General features: G+C 34.5%; 1 protein-coding gene across 2 annotated transcripts in view; it reads right to left on the reverse strand.

Annotated features, from left to right (window-relative positions):
• Nucleotides 1-20476, reverse strand: part of Ctnna3 (catenin alpha 3) — a 1721400-nt gene that overhangs the window by 1616999 nt on the left and 83925 nt on the right. For both annotated transcript variants that reach the window (XM_047553944.1, XM_047553945.1), the window contains exon 3: nucleotides 20223-20415. In XM_047553944.1, coding sequence (XP_047409900.1) covers nucleotides 20223-20415 — 193 coding nt within the window. The remainder of the gene's footprint in view (nucleotides 1-20222; nucleotides 20416-20476) is intronic.

A 20476-nucleotide genomic window follows, 5' to 3' on the forward strand; every position in this document is an offset into this window, starting at 1 on the left:
AGGTATATGTATGAATATGGCATAATGAAGCCCACTATTATGTATAATTATACTGCACCAGTCAAATTTTTTTAAAAAATAAGTTTTAAAAGATTGTGTGAAAGTAATTGGATTAAATAATAAATAGGGCAAGAGATAAAACAGGCAAGATAAAACAGTTAAGAGTTTAAGATGAAAGTAAGCTAAAAGGAAATGAAATGTTTGCCATTCATTAGGTAGGGGCAAGCTAACGTGTGAAGAAAGAATCAGTAAAAGGAGATAAACAAACATGTTAGAAAAAGAAAAGATAACTCTCAAGAGAGAAGAAATGAGCTAGAATCCAAGTAATCATTGGAAAGATTAGCTTTAAAGAATAAAAAGGAACACCATTTCCTCTGAACTGAAAAAAGAGATGAAAAGAAAGGGTGAAGGACAGAAATTCTTAAAGTTTTTATTCCTGACCCTGAGACATTGCCAATAGCTTAATATACTTTATAATACTAAAATGTGCCATACAACAATAATGTTCATACCTATTTTGTATAAACAAAAACTTCAAATCACTGTCGGCATTATACCTACTCTTATTTTTGCACACAGAGTGGTACCATCCCTCTAGCCACAGAGGAGAGCAAAATCATAGCTAATTCATGCATCACACTTTGATTTCAGATTCTTTACTAGCTGAGATTTCAGGTCACCTTTTAGTTTCTGGAACTCATCACTTACAAATCAATATGTTAACATGCATTAAATTTTTGCTCCTGTCTTTGAATTATACATCAAAGTAAATGGTACATGGCTCACAGAATTTCTCATACTTTCAAAATAGGCATTACTGTTATTTCTCAAATCAGCCTGCCTACATGTCATAGGTCCAGCATATCAAGTGACTAAAATTGGATGGCTGCACATACACATTAAGTACTTCCCAACTGCCCACAAATCTCATAATTGGCAACAGTGAAAAGCTTGCTAAGAATATCAAATGCATTATTAGAAAAGCTGGCTGCAGATTTTTCAAGAGAACACGGAGGAATACCATGTTGAGTATTTTCCAGCAATTAATAGTTTACAAGCAATATAGCTAATGAGCTCATCAGTCTTCAATGGAAGTGTTTCCATAAGCATTCTGCCAGCTACAGGACACCATGCATGCCAGTTAAAATGTGTTAGAACAAGAGTTTACCATTCTCTTTCAAATGAAAAATGAACTGCACTCCTGCAACACGCTGTACTTACTTGGAAAGACTATTGTTATTTTTGACAATGTTTACCTAAGAACACTCTTGAGATATAATCACATTTAAGTGCACAAAATGTCAACATTGCAATAAATATAAATAATGATGGGAGCAGCTGTTGCCTTTGAAACCATACATAGATTATGAGTAATTGGCAGTAAATACCAAACATTTTGTCTAAGTCCTAACTGCAATGTTGTTGAGCAAAGTGGATGGAGCTGACCTGTTACTTGGGAACAGTTAACTAAAATTGAATTGCCAGTTTTCTTTTATAAATAAATATTTAATACAGCTGAGTTTCATAAATTTTTCAATAGATTATCCAAAATAGACACGAATATTTAAAATAATAATATATACAAATTTTAAAAACCTCTAGTTTTACTAGACACAATTTACTGCCTCATACCAAAAATAAAAGGCATTGAATAATTGGGGAAGCAATATATAACATTTTAAGGGTTCAATATGGGAAATTCCATAATGGCATTTATTGTGTAAGCAATCACCCATTTATACTGATAGATTAATTACACTTCCAGGATACAGTTTTTCCAAGAATAATTGTTTCTAGAATTGTTTTCTCTGACTAGTATGGATGATTGCAAATCTTGATTCCTAATTCCTGCTGGAAAAAAAGTCTCTAAAACTGAAATGAAATCATGGAGATGAAAAACTATGGAAACATAGAAAGAGGGATAAAAGGAAAATGTATCTCCAGTACAGGAATACAGTTGGACAGAAGGAATAACTTCCAATAATTTATAGCATATTACAGCTAGGGTTGACAATAATTAATTCAATTAACTGAATATTTCAGAATAGCTATCAACATTTTTGAATGTTCCCAACACAAAAGAAATGATATACATCTGAGGTGATAGATTGGCCACTCTGATCTGATTACAACATTTTGTGTACATGTACTGAAATGACACACTGTACCCCACATATACATACAATCACAAGTCAATTAAAATATACATTTTTTTAAAGAAAATAGGCCCTGAATACACGCATTATTCAAATTAGGAATATGTACATTTTCTTAACACAAGGTTTCCTCTCACCAGGGAGACTGCTGCAAACCTGAGCTTTACAAACACACAGCTGGGAGACTCGGGCATTAATAGACTAGATAGTGCAGCACTTCTTTTAGTAATAAAATGCTATAGCTCCATATTTGGGAAAAAGATATATTTTGGAGGGTCCTTGATGGATTCAAAAGCTCCTCATTTATCTTTGTATCTCTCCAACTGGTTCATGATGGCCTTGGTGTAGGACCACAATTAAAAATAGATGGAAAATATTCTAGCAGGGCAGGTTTCCAATAAATTTGCAAACCCTCTCCCATCTGGTATACATGATCATGAAATCTATGGTACATGTTTCCAGTTGCTGGTTGACAGACATAACTGACAAGACTACTGATACAAGACTGCACATTACACTCCAAATGCTTTAAACCGAAGTTTACGGGGGAGGGGTGGTTGATAAGTGCTATGCTTCACTTACATAGATATACCAGCTTATCTGAGCAGTATACAGAAGAGTCAAACCTTATGCTTTCCCTGAACTCACTTGAAATTTCAAATTACCCTCTTATACATTAAGGAATCCATACTTTTATCTTTACAAGGAATCTAAAAATGTGTTGTTGTTAAGGTAAGGAAGTTAATGTTTGCACAAGAAAACTGTTTTATACTGATATTAATTTCAAGAATCTATCATTAAAGAATTAAAAACAAATTTCTTTACTTGTTTGTGGCCTGTCTTCCCACTATGATATTCATCAGTCCAATGACAGCATGTCTTGTCTGTCTAGAGCACTTCTGTGAGTCCAGAACTTTGAACAGAGCCTGGCTCCCAAGAAGATTTCAATAAATATTTCACTTAGAGAAAAACACAAGTCTCTTAGAAAAGACAGACTAGGCAAAGACCATTTATTCCTATCAATTATATACATACTCTGTTCTTATATGAGGGAGAGTCTTCCTTCCCCACTTAAAAAAGGAAAATGGAAGAACTTCAGAAATATACTATTTTTATTGTTCTTTCATATATGCTTCTTCAGTCCTTTGAATATACAATTATAATGCCATTTATCAGACATTATTATAGCTGTTTACATTCTATTTCTCCCTGTAGATAATTAGAGTCTACAGGGAGAAATAGACTGTAAGTATTTATTCTTATATTCTCATATTCTCAGGGCTCAAAACCATATGCTTAACCAATATAAGTAAACAGTAGACACTCAATAAGTTTGCCAATGAATAGGAGAAAGCATAAAATGTCTAAGTATATATTCTTTAGTAATCCTTTTTCCTCCCTCCTAATGACACTCAGTGACATAAGATTAATCACTTCCCTTCCACAATGCTCTTCTCTCACACTAAACCTATATTTTATTTGAGATTAGAATAAACACTAAACCAGGCTTGTTTAATATTGTATTAATTTTGTCCTAATTCTTTTTGTTTTCATCAAGGTATTAATGAAAACACAAGAAAATACATTTTTTTCAGTTGTAATTCAAATCTACAATTCTATCTACTAACACATTTAAAGTATATTTCAATTTCTTCTACAATTTTAAATTTGAATGACAAGACTTTAAGACTAGTGCTATACCCAGTTCATTATCTTTTTTTTTTCACAAGAGCAAAACTAAAATGTTTTTGTTTACTATTTGTTTCTAGAATTTACTCTGAAACATCTTATGGTAATAAACATCTTGAAGTAGAATTATCTCAACAACCACAAATATGTATCACTATATATTTTTATACGTTAGGAAAAACTGTCCTCTTTTAGAAGTTGAGAACTGAGAATAGCATCTATTCCTAAATGATTATGATAATAAAACATGTTCATTCTTTGTTACAAGTCTCTGTTCTTTGCAATTTTGTGTATGAGTAGTAAATGCCACATACTGTTTTACATCACTTTTACAAAATTTGTTAGTCACATAAGCCAAGTACCATGGGCTTTTACCATCCTAAGGGACCCCAAAGAAACAGGCCACGTGTGCTTGCATATGTCAAATGTTTCCTGCTTTTTAAAATTACCATTTGAATGTTTCATTTCAGAAATAATACCTCAACAAATAAGAACTTTAAAAAGTCAATTGCATTTCTATACACCAACACCAGAAATATAATGTGTCCAGAAATATGCCCATACATACATGGAACTCTGTCATTTGACAAAAGTGGCATACCAAAAAATGTTTTTCAGAGTAGTTATACCAATACACATTCCTAAAATCAATTATTTTCATATCCATTTTCCTTTGAATCATTTTGCTTTTCTTATTGATATGTTAAAGTTCTCTAAGTTGATAATAATCCCAATATTTTCACTGTGTCTTCATTTTAAGAATTTTTAAGTAAAAAAGTTCTTACTCTTAATATTCTTTTTTTTTTTTTTTTTTTGGTGGTGCTGGGGATTGAACCTTGTGCTTGTGAGGCAAGCACTCTACCAACTGAACTATCTCCCCAGTCCTTGATATTCTTGATATACCAAAATATATCTGTTTTTTATAGTATTTTTTCATATTTAATAAATCTCACTCTTCCCTCAAAGCCTAAAAAGTATTCACCCATATTTTTTACTAAGTTTTTAAAGTTTGTTTTTGACATTTGGATCCTAAATCTACCCACAGTTGACTATTGACTGTAATTATGAAAATCCAAGTGATCGATAGGCTGAACAACAGAGAATCAAAAAAATGGAGCATCTGAGTGAATGAGAAGTTCAGCAAATACTTTCAAACACTTCTTCAGGAAATTGGGGAAATTAAATTAGAGTTCTGAGTCTGCCTTGGAGGGAGCATCTAATAAATATCCCATGATTTTTTTTTCATTTTTAAATTTTTTAATGACATAATAATTGTATAAGCTTATGGGGTATAGTGTGATATTTCAATATACATATATGTACAATGTGTAACAACCAGATCAAGGTCATCAGCATATCCATCACCTCAAATATTTATTATTTTATAGTCGATTTTTTTTAATTTATTGATTCATTCTATTATTTTTTCCTTTCCCCCCTACCCCTCCCACCCCTCTTTTCCCTCTATACAGTCCCTCCTTCCTCCATTCTTGCTCCCCTCCCACCTCCCATTAAGGGTCATCATCCGCTTATCAGTGAGATCATTTGTCCTTTGGATTTTTGAGATTGGCTTATCTCACTTAGCATGATATTCTTCAATTTCATCCATTTACCTGCAAATGCCATAATTTTATTATTCTTTATAGCTGAGTAATATTCCATTGTACATATATACCACAGTTTCTTTGTCCATTCATCAATTGAAGGACATCTAGGTTGGTTCCACAGTCTGGCTATTGTGAATTGAGCAGCTATGAACATTGATGTGGCTGTATCTCTGTAGTATGCTGATTTTAAGTCCTTTGGGTATAGACAGAGGAGTGGGATAGCTAAGTCAAATGGTGGTTCCATTCCAAGTTTTCTAAGGAATCTCCACACTGCTTTCCAGAGTGGCTGCACTAATTTACAGCCCCACCAGCAATGTATGAGTGTACCTTTTTCCCCACATCCTTGCCAACACCTATTGTTGCTTGTATTCTTTTTTTTATTTCAATTAAACTTTTTTTTAATTTGAGATCCTTACAAAATTACATGCAGTTGTAAGAAATAAGAGAGAGATCCATGCAACCTTCACCTAGGTTCCGCAGTGCACAATTATAGTCCAGCATCACAAGCAAGATATTGACATCCATACAGTCAACACAGAAAATTTCATCACCACAAGGATCCCTCCTGTTACTGTTTTATAGCCACACTCACTTCCCTCCCAACCCCACCCATCCTTAACCCCTGGTAACAAGTAATCCATTCTTCATTTCTATAATTTTACCATTTCTATGCAGCTTTTTCGGATTGGCTCTTTAGCACTCCATGTACTTCCAGGAGGTTCAGCCAGGTTGCAGGTATCAACCATTTACCCTTTTTTTTTTTAATTTTTTTTTAAATTTTTTATTGTAAACAAATGGGATACATGTTGTTTCTGTTGGTACATGGAGTAACAGCATACCATTTGTGTAGTCATACATTTACATAGGGTAATGATGTTTGATTCATTCTGTTATTTTTTTCCTTCACCCCCACCCCTCCCACCCCTCTTTTCACTCTATACAGTCCCTCCTTCCTCCATTCTTGCTCCCCTCCCACCCCTCATTAAGGGTCATCATCCGCTTATCAGTGAGATCATTTGTCCTTTGGATTTTTGAGATTGGCTTATCTCACTTAGCATGATATTCTCCAATTTCATCCATTTACCTGCAAATGCCATAATTTTATTATTCTTTATAGCTGAGTAATATTCCATTGTACATATATACCACAGTTTCTTTGTCCATTCATCAATTGAAGGACATCTAGGTTGGTTCCACAGTCTGGCTATTGTGAATTGAGCAGCTATGAACATTGATGTGGTTGTATCTCTGTAGTATGCTGATTTTAAGTCCTTTGGGTATAGGCCGAGGAGTGGGATAGCTGGGTCAAATGGTGGTTCCATTCCAAGTTTTCTAAGGAATCTCCACACTGCTTTCCAGAGTGGCTGCACTACACTACATTTACAGCCCCACCAGCAATGTATGAGTGTACCTTTTTCCCCACATCCTCACCAACACCTATTGTTGCTTGTATTCTTGATAATCACCACTCTAATTGGGTGAGATGGAATATTAGGGTAGTTTTGATTTGCATTTCTCTTATTACTAAAGATGGTGAACATTTTTTCATATGTTTGTTGATTGCTTGTAGATCTTCTTCTGTGAAGCATCTGTTCATATCCTTAGCCCATTTGTTGATTGGGTTATTTGTATTCTTGGTGTAGAGTTTTTCGAGTTCTTTATATATTCTGGAAATTAGTGCTCTATCTGAAGTATGAGTGGCAAAGATTTTCTCCCACTCTGTAGGCTCTCTCTTCACATTGCTGATAGTTTCCTTTGCTGAGAGAAAGGAATTCTCTATTTAGTTTGAATCTGTCCCAGTTATTGATTCTTGCTTTTATTTCTTGTGCTATGGGAGTCCTGTTAAGGAAGTCTGATCCTAAGCCAACAAGTTGAAGATTTGGACCTACTTTTTCTTCTGTAAGATGCAGTGTCTCTGGTCTGATTTCAAGGGCCTTGATCCATTGTGAGTTGATTTTTGTGCAGGGTGAGAGATAGGGGTTTAGTTTCATTCTGTTGCATATGGATTTCCAGTTTTCCCAGCACATTTGTTGAACAGGCTATCTTTTCTCCATTGCATGTTTTTGGCACCTTTGTCTAGTATGAGAAAATTGTATTTATTTGGGTTTGTGTCCGTGTCCTCTATTCTGTACCATTGATCTACCTGTCTATTTTGGTGCCAATACCGTGCCGTCTTTGTTACTATTGCTTTGTAGTATAGCTGAAGTTCTGGTATTGCGATACCCCCTGTTTCATTCTTCCTGCTAAGGATTGCTTTAGCTATTCTGGGTTTCTTATTCTTCCAGATGAATTTCATGATTGCTTGCTCTATTTCTGTAAGGTACATCATTGGGAGTTTAATTGGAATTGCATTGAATCTGTATAGCACTTTTGGTAGTATGGCCATCTTGACAATATTAATTCTGCCTATCCAAGAACATGGGAGATCTTTCCATCTTCTAAGGTCTTCCTCAATTTCTTTTTCAATGTTTTGTAGTTTTCATTGTGGAAATCTTTTACCTCTTTGGTTAGATTGATTTCCAAGTATTTTTTTTTAGCCTATTGTAAATGGAGTTGTTTTCCTCATTTCCCTTTCAGCTGTTTCGTCGCTTGCGTATAAAAATGCTTTAGATTTATGCGTGTTGAATATCCGATGATTTTAACTGGAACTTCTGAAGTACTACTCCTAGAACTAGATACTAGCCAGAAATAGACCTACCTTTAAAATTCATTCTATGATTTTTCACAATAATGCCCAGCATTCAATTAAAAATTATTAAACATATCAGGAGATTATTATATACTTGAAAATCCAATATAAAAAAACAGATATTAGAAACAAACATTAAACATATCAAAATGGAAATTAACTGCAATTCAGGTGTTCAAAAATTGGAAAATCTAGCAAATAATTAAAATTTGTAAAAGCAAAAAAAAAGGAAGAAAGAAATCTATGAAATGGAAATTCTTGAACCAAAAACTGTGACTATTAAAAATAGTATAAGTTAATAGAAAAATTCCATATTAAACCATCAGAGAAAACCAATATAAAATACAGAAACAAGAATAAAAGACATGAAAGACATGGTGAATAAAAACTTAAATGTGTAATCATAGTCTAAAAAGAAGATTAAGAGAAACAGCAAAGAGATATTTGAAGAGAAAATGATCAAGAATTCTCCAGAATAGATGTTTATCCTAGCAAGGAAAACACCCACCCATTAGAAAAACCTCAAATCAAAACAGATAATAATATTAATAAAACAAAAGATAAAGAGAAAATACATTAAAATAAGGCAGAGAGAAATGATAGAAGTTCAAAGAAGTAGCAATCAGACTGATAGCTAGCTTCTCAATGGAAACAATGGAATCCAGAAGGTAAAGTAATAACATCTTCAATTTGCTGAAAGGAATTAATTTTCAAATTTGAATTATATACTCGGAAGAAAAACAAGATATAAATGAAAGTGGTAGTTTCTAGGGCTAGTAATGTTATAGTAAATGTTATAGTATCTGACTATTCCTCTCACAGATAACAGACAAAATATATAAAACAACCATTTGAAGGTACCTGATGACCAAAAGCAAGCAGAAACTAGAAAGTATTCAACTTTTGAAACAAATTGAATTGAGAGTTACATTTATTTGGCATTTCCTCTGAGGACAGTGTGACAGCACATGACAGTTAAAACTCAGGTAGAAAGCCACAATCTTACTGACTTGAGATGACACAGGATAGAGTTTGGGAAAGGACAGAGTAAATGGATAATGAGGATAAAAATCTCACAAATGAGGAAACCACAGATAGAGGGTGTCCTGCACATGAAGTTTCCTATGGTCTATAACTAACCCCTGCAGGCACTGAGGCAATGTCAAAGCATACAATAGAAAGCAATACTTATAAGTCCAAAAAGAAAAAAGGAAAAGAAAAAGAAAAAAGCTAGCAGTGATTTAATTGCTTCTTAATTCTGAAACAGAGGTTGATGTTTGAATTCTGTATGTTAGATGACTTGATAAACAAATCATCCTTTGAAACTTCACAAAGCCCATAGTATAGAAGTAAAGAAGACTATGTCACCAGGGCTAAGAATTGTGTTAGACTGAAAGATAAAACCAAAATAGACTCAACTTTTTTAAAAGGCTTCACAAATCCTGGTGACTGGCACTAGCTTAACCACCTCCTGAAGCAAAACTCTTCAGAGAAAGATAACAGTATCCAGAATCTCTACAATACACTTTTGATACTGTTAAGTATATAATCAAACATTACCAGTCATACCAAGAAATGAAGAAATGTAACCCACAGTCAAGGAAAAAACATCAATCAATAGAAATAAAATCCAGATGACTCTGATAAGTATAAATAAGGAGTTAACAAATAAAAGGTTTAAAGCAAATATTATACTTCAAATATATAACTAAATCCACCAAAGTCAACAAAACAAAAACAAGAAAAAAAAGCCAGAATCTTGTAGTAGGGCCATGTAATTACACCACGTCTTTATTAGAAAGAGAAAATTTCTATATTAGTCTCAAAATTCTTCTTGAAAATAAGTTAACAAATATATAAATAAAACTATCCTCTACTTTCAATATCTTTTGACTTTTCCAAATGCTTTAAACTTATCTGTTGCTCTTCATTAGTCCTTCACATTATGCCACTAAATAAAGTCCTTTGAAAAAAAGGGGCAGGAAACTATTTAAAACATGTTTTTATGATAAATACAGAATTAATTGGATCAGATTCCATTCTCCTAAAACTTCAGCTCCACCACTGAACTGAAATTCCTTTTAAGTTTTTGGGGAACAATGTTCTCACTGTTACTATCTCTGTTTTCCATAGAATAAGCATTGGCCATTCCTCAAATTCCAGAACCATATTCCATTTTGCTGTTTTCCTCCCACACTGAAGTGGCAGCAGTACAATTTGGTAGTTTGTCAAAAGAATTAGAGTATAAAGCACTTGGTGATCTTTAACCAAATGTATCTGTTATGTATGCAGCATATGACATGTATATGTATTTCATACATTATAATAGAACATGAAGAAGAATTTACTGCACAATCCTAGAATCCAGCCTTCTCTAAAGATTTATTTTTAAAACAATATACTTTTATGGACTAAAAAAGTTGACCTATTTTAAAAACAAAAGCAAATATCCTCATGATAATTATTGTTCCCTTCTAAAAATGACTAATGTCTTACATGTTTACTAACAGACAGTATCAAGAAACTATGTTGTCAAATATATCACATTTTCAGAGAAAAACAATATCAGAATAGGGCTCATATTCCTTATCAAAGATCCAAAAAATAAACCAAAATTGAAAGAGGTAATTTGTTACAAGTCAAGATAAAAACATTATAAAATTTTATATTATAAAATGATGCTTTTTTTAATTTATTTAACAACATTAACCAAATATTAGTTATGTGTCAGGTGTTATAAATTAAATGAGACCTGGTACCTACTATCTTCAAGGAACTAAGAACCCAGATTTACTAAACAACTAAATCAATGTTTGCTATATGGGATGTTTAGTCCTGTGAAAAAGATGCTCAGAGTACGTGAGGGTACAGAAAAGGATCATCTAAATCTGCATGCAAGGGTCAGAAAGCACTTCCTAGGAAAGATGACCTGGGCTGATCTTTGCTAGATTGACTGAATGAGAAGAGCAACCCAAGTGGAAGAAATATATGGTAACAGACACATAAAGCAACACTGACCATTCAAAATACTGCAAGTTCTTATTTAGAGAAAAGTTTAATAGGGGTCCATACCAGGAAATGGAATGAAAGAGAATGGTGGAAGCTAAAACATTAAATGCCCTAGGAGTGAGATTTTACAGTTAAAACTGTCTAAGAAGATTGCCCCCCTAATCCTCCAATAGTTACTAAAACTAATTTGAAACAAGAACAGAAAACAAACATATTTTCATTTTTAATTCTTTTTGGAGCAAGACTAATGCAGTAATCCTGAATTCAGAAAGCAGAGTTAGGAATGGAGAAGGAGGAACAAGGAAACACAGGCAGTAAAAATTTGTTAAACATAGAAAATAACTGGAAGGGAGAATGGAATAAGAAGAGTCTAAACTAACTTGGTGACTAAGGTTATGATAGAAAACACAAGAAAAAAGTGGGTCTGAGACAGAAGGAAACAAGGAGGAATGACAAATTTCTTTCAAATTATTTTGCATATTATGTTTTCTATGTTATCTGAAGAATTCTTATAAAATATAAATCATACATAAAGTATATAACAAGGTTAACTTTCTATTAAAAAAACTATATGGAGGCTTTTAAAGAAATCAAAAATAGAATTATCATATGATCCATGTTCATTGCAATAATAATCACAATAACCAAGATAAGAAAGCAGTCTAAAGTGTCAATAGGTAAATGGATAAAGAAACTACAGTTGCTTTACATTTACATGCACTAATAACAAATAATCACCTGCATCACATACATACATGTGTGTACATGCATGCACACTGCACCCAGAATAAAAAATACCCTTTTTAACAAATTGTGCTAGAAAAACTGGATATCCATATTGTAGAAGAATAAAACTAGATCCCTATGATCCTGCATAAAAGTCAACTCAAAGTGGACCAAATACCTAGGAATTAGACCAGAAAATCTGCAACTGTTAGAAAAAACATACAGTCAACACTTCAACATATTGTCACAGGTATTGACTTTCTTAATGATATTCCTAAAGCTCAAGAAATAAAACCAAGAAACAATAAGTAGGATGGCATCAAATTTTAAAACTTCACACAGTGAAGATACAGTTAAGAGTATGAAGAGACTGCCTACAGAATGGGAGAAAATCTTTCTCAGCTACCCTTTCAACAGAGGATTAATGTCCAGAATATATGAAAAATTAAAAAACCTTACCACCAAAACATGAATAACCCAATCAATAAATGAGCAAATGAACAAAAGAGACTTTTCTCAAAAGAAGAAACATAAATAGCCAATGAATATACTAAAAAAAAAAATGTTCAATATCCTTAACAACCAGGAAAATGAAAATCAAAACTACACTGAGGAGCTGAGAGTGGTAGCAGATGCCTATAATCCCAGATAGTCTGAAGGGTGAGGAAGGGATCACAAGTTTGAAGCCAGCCTCTAACTTAGCAAGACCCTGTCTCAAAAAGAGCTGGGGGCGGGGGTATGAAAGATGGTGGATGAGACAGACATCATTACCCTATGTACATGTATGCTTACACAAATGGTATAAATCTACATCATGCACAACCATAGAAATCAAAAGTTGTACCCTATTTGTGTACAATGAATCAAAATGCAGTCTGTGAAAATTATAATAATAAAGATCTGGAGTGTAGCTCAGTGGTAAATACCCCTGGGCTCAATCCCCAGTCACACACACACAAACTATAATGATATTTGAGATTTCATCTCATTCCAGTTAGAATGGCAATCATCAAGAACACAAATAAATGCTGGTGAGTATGCAGAGGGTACAGCCCATTGTTGGTGGGACTGTAAATTAGTACAAACACAATGGAAATAAGCAAGGAGTTTCCTCAAAAGACTAGGAATGGAACCACTATATGACCCAGCTATTCTACCCCTTGGTATTTAACCAAAAGAACTAAAATCAGCATACTATAGTGATATATACATACCAATGTTTATAGCAGAGCAATTCACAAGATCCAAGTTATGGAATGAAACTAAGGATCTGTCCAAAAACAGACAAAGTAAATGTGGAGAGATCCATGATTGCAAACTAGAGGCAGGCTACATTAATTGTCACTCAATGTCTTGGGATTCAAGCAGAGGAAATACTGTTTCTCTGTGAGGCAGCAATCGCTGCCCACAGATCCCCTGCTGTTTACCCTCCATTTGTCTGCCACGCAATCGCCTGCCTTTTAAGGGCAGATCTCTTGCTGACCACCGCCTATGATCTGCCATTTGCCCATTTGCCCACCTCTTGCCTGCCCATCACCTGACATCCACCCACTGATCACCCACTGTAGGTCTGCAAACTCCAGCAGATCTCCTACTGCCCACTGCCCCCTGCTGTCTGGAACTCCATTGTCATAATACTCGCAGGTTTGGTTACACACAGTCATTGTCATCTGGAGACACTAGCCAGGGCCTGCAGGTTTGCCACTGCCACCATATCAGGGTACAGTCACCTCAGTCTGCAACCAGTCAGGTACCTCAGTTCTGGTTGCACCTGAGGTCTTTCTGCTTGGTGTGCTAGTGGCCGCCATATGGTTGCCTCTTTGCAGGATCACTCCTTTATGTGAGCACATCCCTGGTGGCCTCTCTGCAAGTTGAAAGGGGATTAAGATCTTAGGACTGAAGTAAGACAGGACCTGGGAAAGCTGAAGCCCAGGTCCATCAGATGGCAGCTGGATTTGCATGGACCAGTTTGTGTCCTGCAAGCCTATGGAAAGTCAGAGACGAGGGGCAGTTCCCCAGGGGGAGCACAGGTTGGAGAAACTGGATAAAACCAGGCTCTTTCCAGTTCAGTGAGCCCTGAAGTGCAAGGGTGGGGTCTACAATGGGTGGGAAGACTGGAAGAGGGTGTGAGGGCATCCTGCTATTGGCTCACCCACCCAACCAACTCGGCACCCACAGGACTGGCGCTAACATCAAACTTCAGACAACCTCACCTCTCAGTGGAGAAGGGAAGCTAAGAAAATTTTTGAAAGCCAATGGAAGCAATCACTTAATTTTCCATTGACACTTTCCTTTTTTCTTCTTTTTTCTTATTGAGGAATGGAATATCTGAATAGTATGTTACAGTTTTGTTGTGTATTCTTATATTTTTACTTTTTTTCTTTTTTTTTTAATCTGTATATATTTTTTCACTGACCTGTTTCCCTGGATTCTCTTTCTCATTTCTCTCATACTAACAGCCAACCTCTATTAATTCCTCCCTTGCTCTTATTATAAATTTTTACCTTTATCATCTCTCCTTCTCCCTCATAAACATCACATCTTACACTACTCCTGTTCCCTCATTGTCCATCATTTGTAATGGTAAACCCTTTTAACAAACTTATTGTTTATATTGTAGACAATAATGGAACACAACATTTCTGTTTATTGAAACAAAACTGTAAACACCTTAATAGGAGCCATTTGGCTGAAGGTGGTATATCATTTGCATTGGGTACTGTTAATATTGTTCTCCCCCTTAAAGGTGAGGTACTGAAAGCCTTCAGGGACACTATAAGACCACAGGGTAGAAACTGTACTGCTTCATATTCATACACTAGATTGAAAGACACACAAACAACATGAAAAAACAAAGGAACAAAGTGCCTCAAACAAACCAAGATGTTCCAACAATAGAATCAATAGACAATACAGTAGAAGAAATTTCAAAGAAGGAGTTTAGAAAAAACATACTTAGATTAATCTTCGAAATAAAGGATATAATCAGAGAAAAAATACAGGAAGTGAAGTGAAAGATCACTTCAATAAAGAAGAAGAGATTATAAAAAGGAATCAAACAAATCCTCAAAATGGAGGAAACAATAAACCAAATTAAAAATTCAAACAGACTAGACACTTAGAATACAGAACCTCAGACAATGAAGACAAAATATACTCTTGAAAATAAAGTCAACCACACAGAGAAGATGGTAAGAAACCATGAACAGAATTTCCAAGAAATATGGGATAACATGAAAAGACCAAATTTAAGATTTATTGGAACAGATCAAGGTATGGAGATATAAACCAAAGGCATGCACAATGGTTTCAATGACATAATATCAGAAAATTACCAAAATCTAAAGAATGAAATGGAAAATCAACTATAAGAGGCTTACAGGACCCCAAATATACAAAATTACAGCAGACCCACATAAGGCACATTATAATGAAAATGACTAACATACAGAATAAGGATAGAATTTTAAAGACTGCAAGAGAAAAAAATCAAATAGCATATAGGGGGAAACCAATTTGTATTTCAGCTGATTTCTCAACCCAGACACTCAAAGCCAGGAGGTCCTGGAATAACACATCTCAAGCTCTGAAAGAAAATGGATGACAACCAAGAATTTTATATCCAGCAAAATTAAGCTTCAGATTTAAAGATAAATTAAAACCTGCCATGATAAACAAAAGTCAAAAAGAATTCAAAATTAGAAGCCTGCATTATAGAGCATTCTCAGCAAAATATTCCATGAGGAGGAAATGAAAAAAATCAATGAAAACCCGCAAAGGGAGGAACTACCCTAAAGGAAAGGTCAAACAAAGGAGAAACTAAGTCAAGTTAGAGACCAAAAGTAAACCGAAATGACCTGGAATACAAATCATATCGTAGTAATAACCCTGAATGTTAATGGACCAAAGTCATCAATCAAAAGACATAGACTGGCAGATTGGATTTTAAGACCCAACAATATGCTGTCTCCAAAGACTCACCTCCCAGGAAAAGACATACACAGACTGAAAGGTGAAAGGTTGGGAAAAAATCATATCACTTACATGGACTGCATAAACAAGCAGGGTTTCCATCCATGTATCAGACAAAGTGAACTTCAAATTAAAATTAGTCAGAAGGGATAAAGAAAGACATTTCACACTGTTTAAGGGAATCATACCCCAATAAGACATTACAATCATAAATATATATACCCTAAACTATGGAGCATCTACATACATCAAACAAACCCTTCTCTATTTCAAGATTCAAACAGACCACAACACAATAATACTGGGTGACTTTAACGTAACTCTGTCACCACTGGATAGATCTTCCAAACAAAAACTAAACAAAGAAACTATAGAACTAAATAATAAAATCAATGATTTAGACTGAACAGACATATATAGAGTATTTCATCCATCAATGAGCGAATACACTTTCTTCTCAGCAGCACACGGATCCTTCTCTAAATGAGACCATAGGATATGCCAGAAAGCAACTCTCAGCAAATACAAAGACAATAGAAATATCACCCTGTATTCCATCAGATCATAATGGAATGAAACTAGAAATCAATAATAAAATAAAAATAGAAGCTACTCCAACACCTGGAGGTTAAACAGCAAGCTATTAAATGACAAATGAATAGCAGAAGAAATCAGGGAGGAAAAAAAATACTTAGAGGTAAATGAAAATACCAATACAATACATTAAAATCTCTGGGATGCTGTGAGGGCAGTGCAAAGAGGAAAGTTCATTGCATTGAGTTCATACATTAAAAGAATAAAAAGTCAACAAATAAATGACCTAACATCACATCTCAAAGCCCTAGAAAGAACAAATCAACACCAAAAGCTGTAGAAGACAGGAAATAATTAAAAGCAGAGTTGAAATTAAAACAAAAGAAACAATTGAAAAAATTGACAAAACAAAAAGTTGGTTCTTTGAAAATATAAATAAAATTGAAAAATTCTTAGCTACACTAATGAAAAGAGAGAAAACTCAAATTACTAAAATGCATGATGAAAAAGGAAATATCATGACAGACACCACTGAAATACAGAAGACAATTAGAAACTATTTTGAAAATCTATACTCAAATAAAATAAAAATCTTGAAGACATTGACAAATTTCTAGAGACATATGATCTACCCAAACTGAAGCAGGAGGGCATACACAATTTAAACAGATCAATTTCAAGCAATGAAATAGAAGATGTCATCAAAAGCCTACCAACCAAGAAAAACTCAGGACCAGATTGATTCTCAGCCAAGTTCTAAAAGACCTTCAAGGAAGAACTAACACCAATCCTCCTCAAATTATTCCATGAAATAGAAAAGGAGAGAACCCTTCCAAACTCATTCTATGAGACTAGTATCACCCTGACAAACCAGACAAAGACATATCAAGGAAAGAAACTTCAGACCAGTATCCCTGATTAACAAAGACACAAAAATTCTCAATGAAATTCTGGCAAATCACATACAAAAACGTATTTTAAAAAGAGAGCACAATATCCTCAAAAAAAAAAAAAAAAAAAACTTGGGAATTTATCTAACAAAAGAGGTGAAAGACCTCTACAATGAAAACTACAGAACACTAAAGAAAGAAATTGAAGAAGGCCTTAGAAAAAAAATGTTCTCCCATGCTCTTGGGTAGACAGAATTAATATTGTCAAAATGGCCATACTACCAAAAGTGTTATACAGATTTAATGCAATTCCTATTAAAATTCCAATGACATTCTTCATAGAACTAGAAAAAGCAATCATGAAATTCGTTTGGAAAACTAAGACACCCAGAAAAACCAAAGCAACTTTTAGAAAGAAGAGTGAAGCAGGAGGCATCACAATACCAGAACTTAAACTATACTACAGAGCCAAAGTAACAAAAACGGCATGGTATTGGCACCAAAATAGACATAGATCAATGGTACAGAATAGAAGACACAGAGAAAAACCCACATCAATATGGTTATCTCATATTAGACAAAGGTGCCAAAAACATACATTGGAGAAAAGATAGCCTCTTCAACAAATGGTGCTGGGAAAATTGAAAAGTCATATGTAACAAAATGAAATCAAACCTCTATCTCTCACCCTGCACAAAAATCAACTCAAAGTAAATCAAAGACTTATGTGCTAGAACAGAAACTCTGTACCTAATAGAAGAAAAAGTAGGCCCAAATCTTCATCATGTTGGCTTAGGACCTAATTCCCTTAACAAGTCCCCTAAAGCTCAAGAAGTAAAATTAAGAATCAATCAATGGGATGGATTCAAACAAAAAAGCTTCTTCTCAGCAAAGGAAACAATAATTTGAAGAGAGAGCCTACAGAATGGAAGAAAATCTTTATCTCATGCACCTCAGATAGAGAGCACTAATATCTAAGATATATAAATAATTCAAAAAACTTAACACCAAAAAAAAAACCTAATCACCAAATGGACTAAGATACTGAACAGACACTTTATAAAAGAAGAAATATAACTGATCCACAAACATGAAAAAATGTTCATCATTTCTAGTAATTTAAGATTTCATCTCACTCCAATTAGAATGGCAATTATCAATAATATAAGCAATAATTAGTGTTGGCAAGGATGTGGGGGAAAAGGTACACTCATGTATTGTTGTGGGACTGCAGATTGGTGTGAGCACTATGCAAAGCAGTATGGAGACTCCTCAAAAAACTTGGAATGGAACCACCATTTGACCTGGTTATACACAAAGGACTTAAAATCAGCATACTACAGTGACACAGCACATCAATGTTTAACAGCAGTTCAATTCATAATAGCTAAACTATGGACCCAACCTAGATGCCCTTCAACTGATGAATAGATAAAGAAAATGTGGGACATAAACACAATGGAATATCACTGAGCCTTAAAGAACAATGAAATTATGGCATTTGCAGGTAAATGAATGAAACTAGAGAATATCATGCTAAGTGAAATAAGACAATCCCAAAAATACAAAGGCTGAATGTGATAAGCAGATGATGATCCATAGTGGTGGTTGGGGGATTGGGTAGGGACGAATGAAGGAACTTTGGATTGTGCAGAGAGGAGTGAGGGGAGGGGTGGGGCAGTGGGGATGGGAAAGACAATAGAATGAGACAGACATTATTACCCTATATACATGTATGATTCTCAGCACCATGTACAGCCAGAAGAATGAGAAGTTATGCTCCATTTGTGCACAATGTGTTAAAATGCATTCTACTGCCATGTATAACTAATTACAATAAATAAAAAAAAGAAAATGTGGTATACATACACAATGGAGCTTTACTCAACAATAAAGAAGGATGAAATTATGTTATTCACTGGTAAGTAGATGGAACTGGAGAACATCATGCTAAGTGAAATAAGTCAGACTTAGAAAGTCAAGAATCAAATGTTTTCTATCATATGTGAAAGTTAGAGAAAAATAAAAGGGGGGGATCTCTCAAAAGTAAAAGGGAAACCTATAGGGTAGAAGAAGGGGATTAAGAGGAAGGGAGAAGGCAAGGGCAGGAGGAGGTACCGGGGAATAAAATTTACCAGAGAATGCTATGTCCATGTCTGCATATATTACAGTGAATCCTACTTTTATGTGTAGTTACAATGTATTAATTTAAAAAAAAAAAGAAGAAGAGGAGAAGGAGGAGAAAAATAGAAGGGAAACCAGTAGAATAGGGCAAAGGGAAGATACTACCAAAAGAGATTGATTAAATTATGTTATGTGTATGTATGAATATGTCACAGTGAATCCCACTGTTATGTATAATTATAATGCACCAATAATAACCATTTTAAAAACCTGGTGATAGATGCTTACAGTCATTAGAAAATTTATTATATTATCACAAGAAAAATAAGAAAAGTTGAAATAAATGCCTTTATTAACTAATACTAAGCTGGGACATGGGTTATGCCTAGTTTATTCAAAGCATGTTTTCAAACTTTAGTAAACCTAAACCTCCAGAAAATTTAAAAATAAAAAATGTGATTCTGAGGCATTCATATCTGAAGCTTCTTTCTCCAACTGTTTACAAGAAATTTTATAATTTATTTATGTATAAGCAAATATGTCTTCAGCTTCATTACTCTTCTCTTTGTTTATTATGGATAAGTTATTGTATGGTTAGGGGGGAGTTGTCTGTAGGGACCGAACAACTAAGGAGAAGAGCCAGGACTGGGATGCTGAGCCTTGGAGCTGTCTAATGAGCCACTCTACCTCCCACAGCTAGCTCTTCACAGCTCTGTGAAAGACTAATAAACTCAAGCCAACAAAAACAAAACACTCACAAATCTAAGTCAATAACTAGCACCCTAAGGATATGCAGTTTGCTCCTGACCAGGACTAGAATACTTACTTTCTTTGCGAACTTCCTGGAGTGCAGCAGTCAGCTCTTCCTTTAAAACAGTGGCTTCCTGGGCAATCTTCTCTCCCTTGTCTAATAAATTCCAAGTTGCTTCCTCCACAGAAGCTAGAAGAACTCTGGCTCTTTTTGAACGTCCTTTTTTCCGGTTGGAAGGATTCTGGGGACAATTTACAAGTGTGGTAACCTAAAATTGGAAAAACACAAGTAACTCATGAGACAATCTGGGGGGACAGTCTTGAGATATT

This window comes from Sciurus carolinensis, chromosome 5, assembly GCF_902686445.1.
Source record: "Sciurus carolinensis chromosome 5, mSciCar1.2, whole genome shotgun sequence".
In the NCBI taxonomy this organism is placed as follows: domain Eukaryota; kingdom Metazoa; phylum Chordata; class Mammalia; order Rodentia; family Sciuridae; genus Sciurus; species Sciurus carolinensis.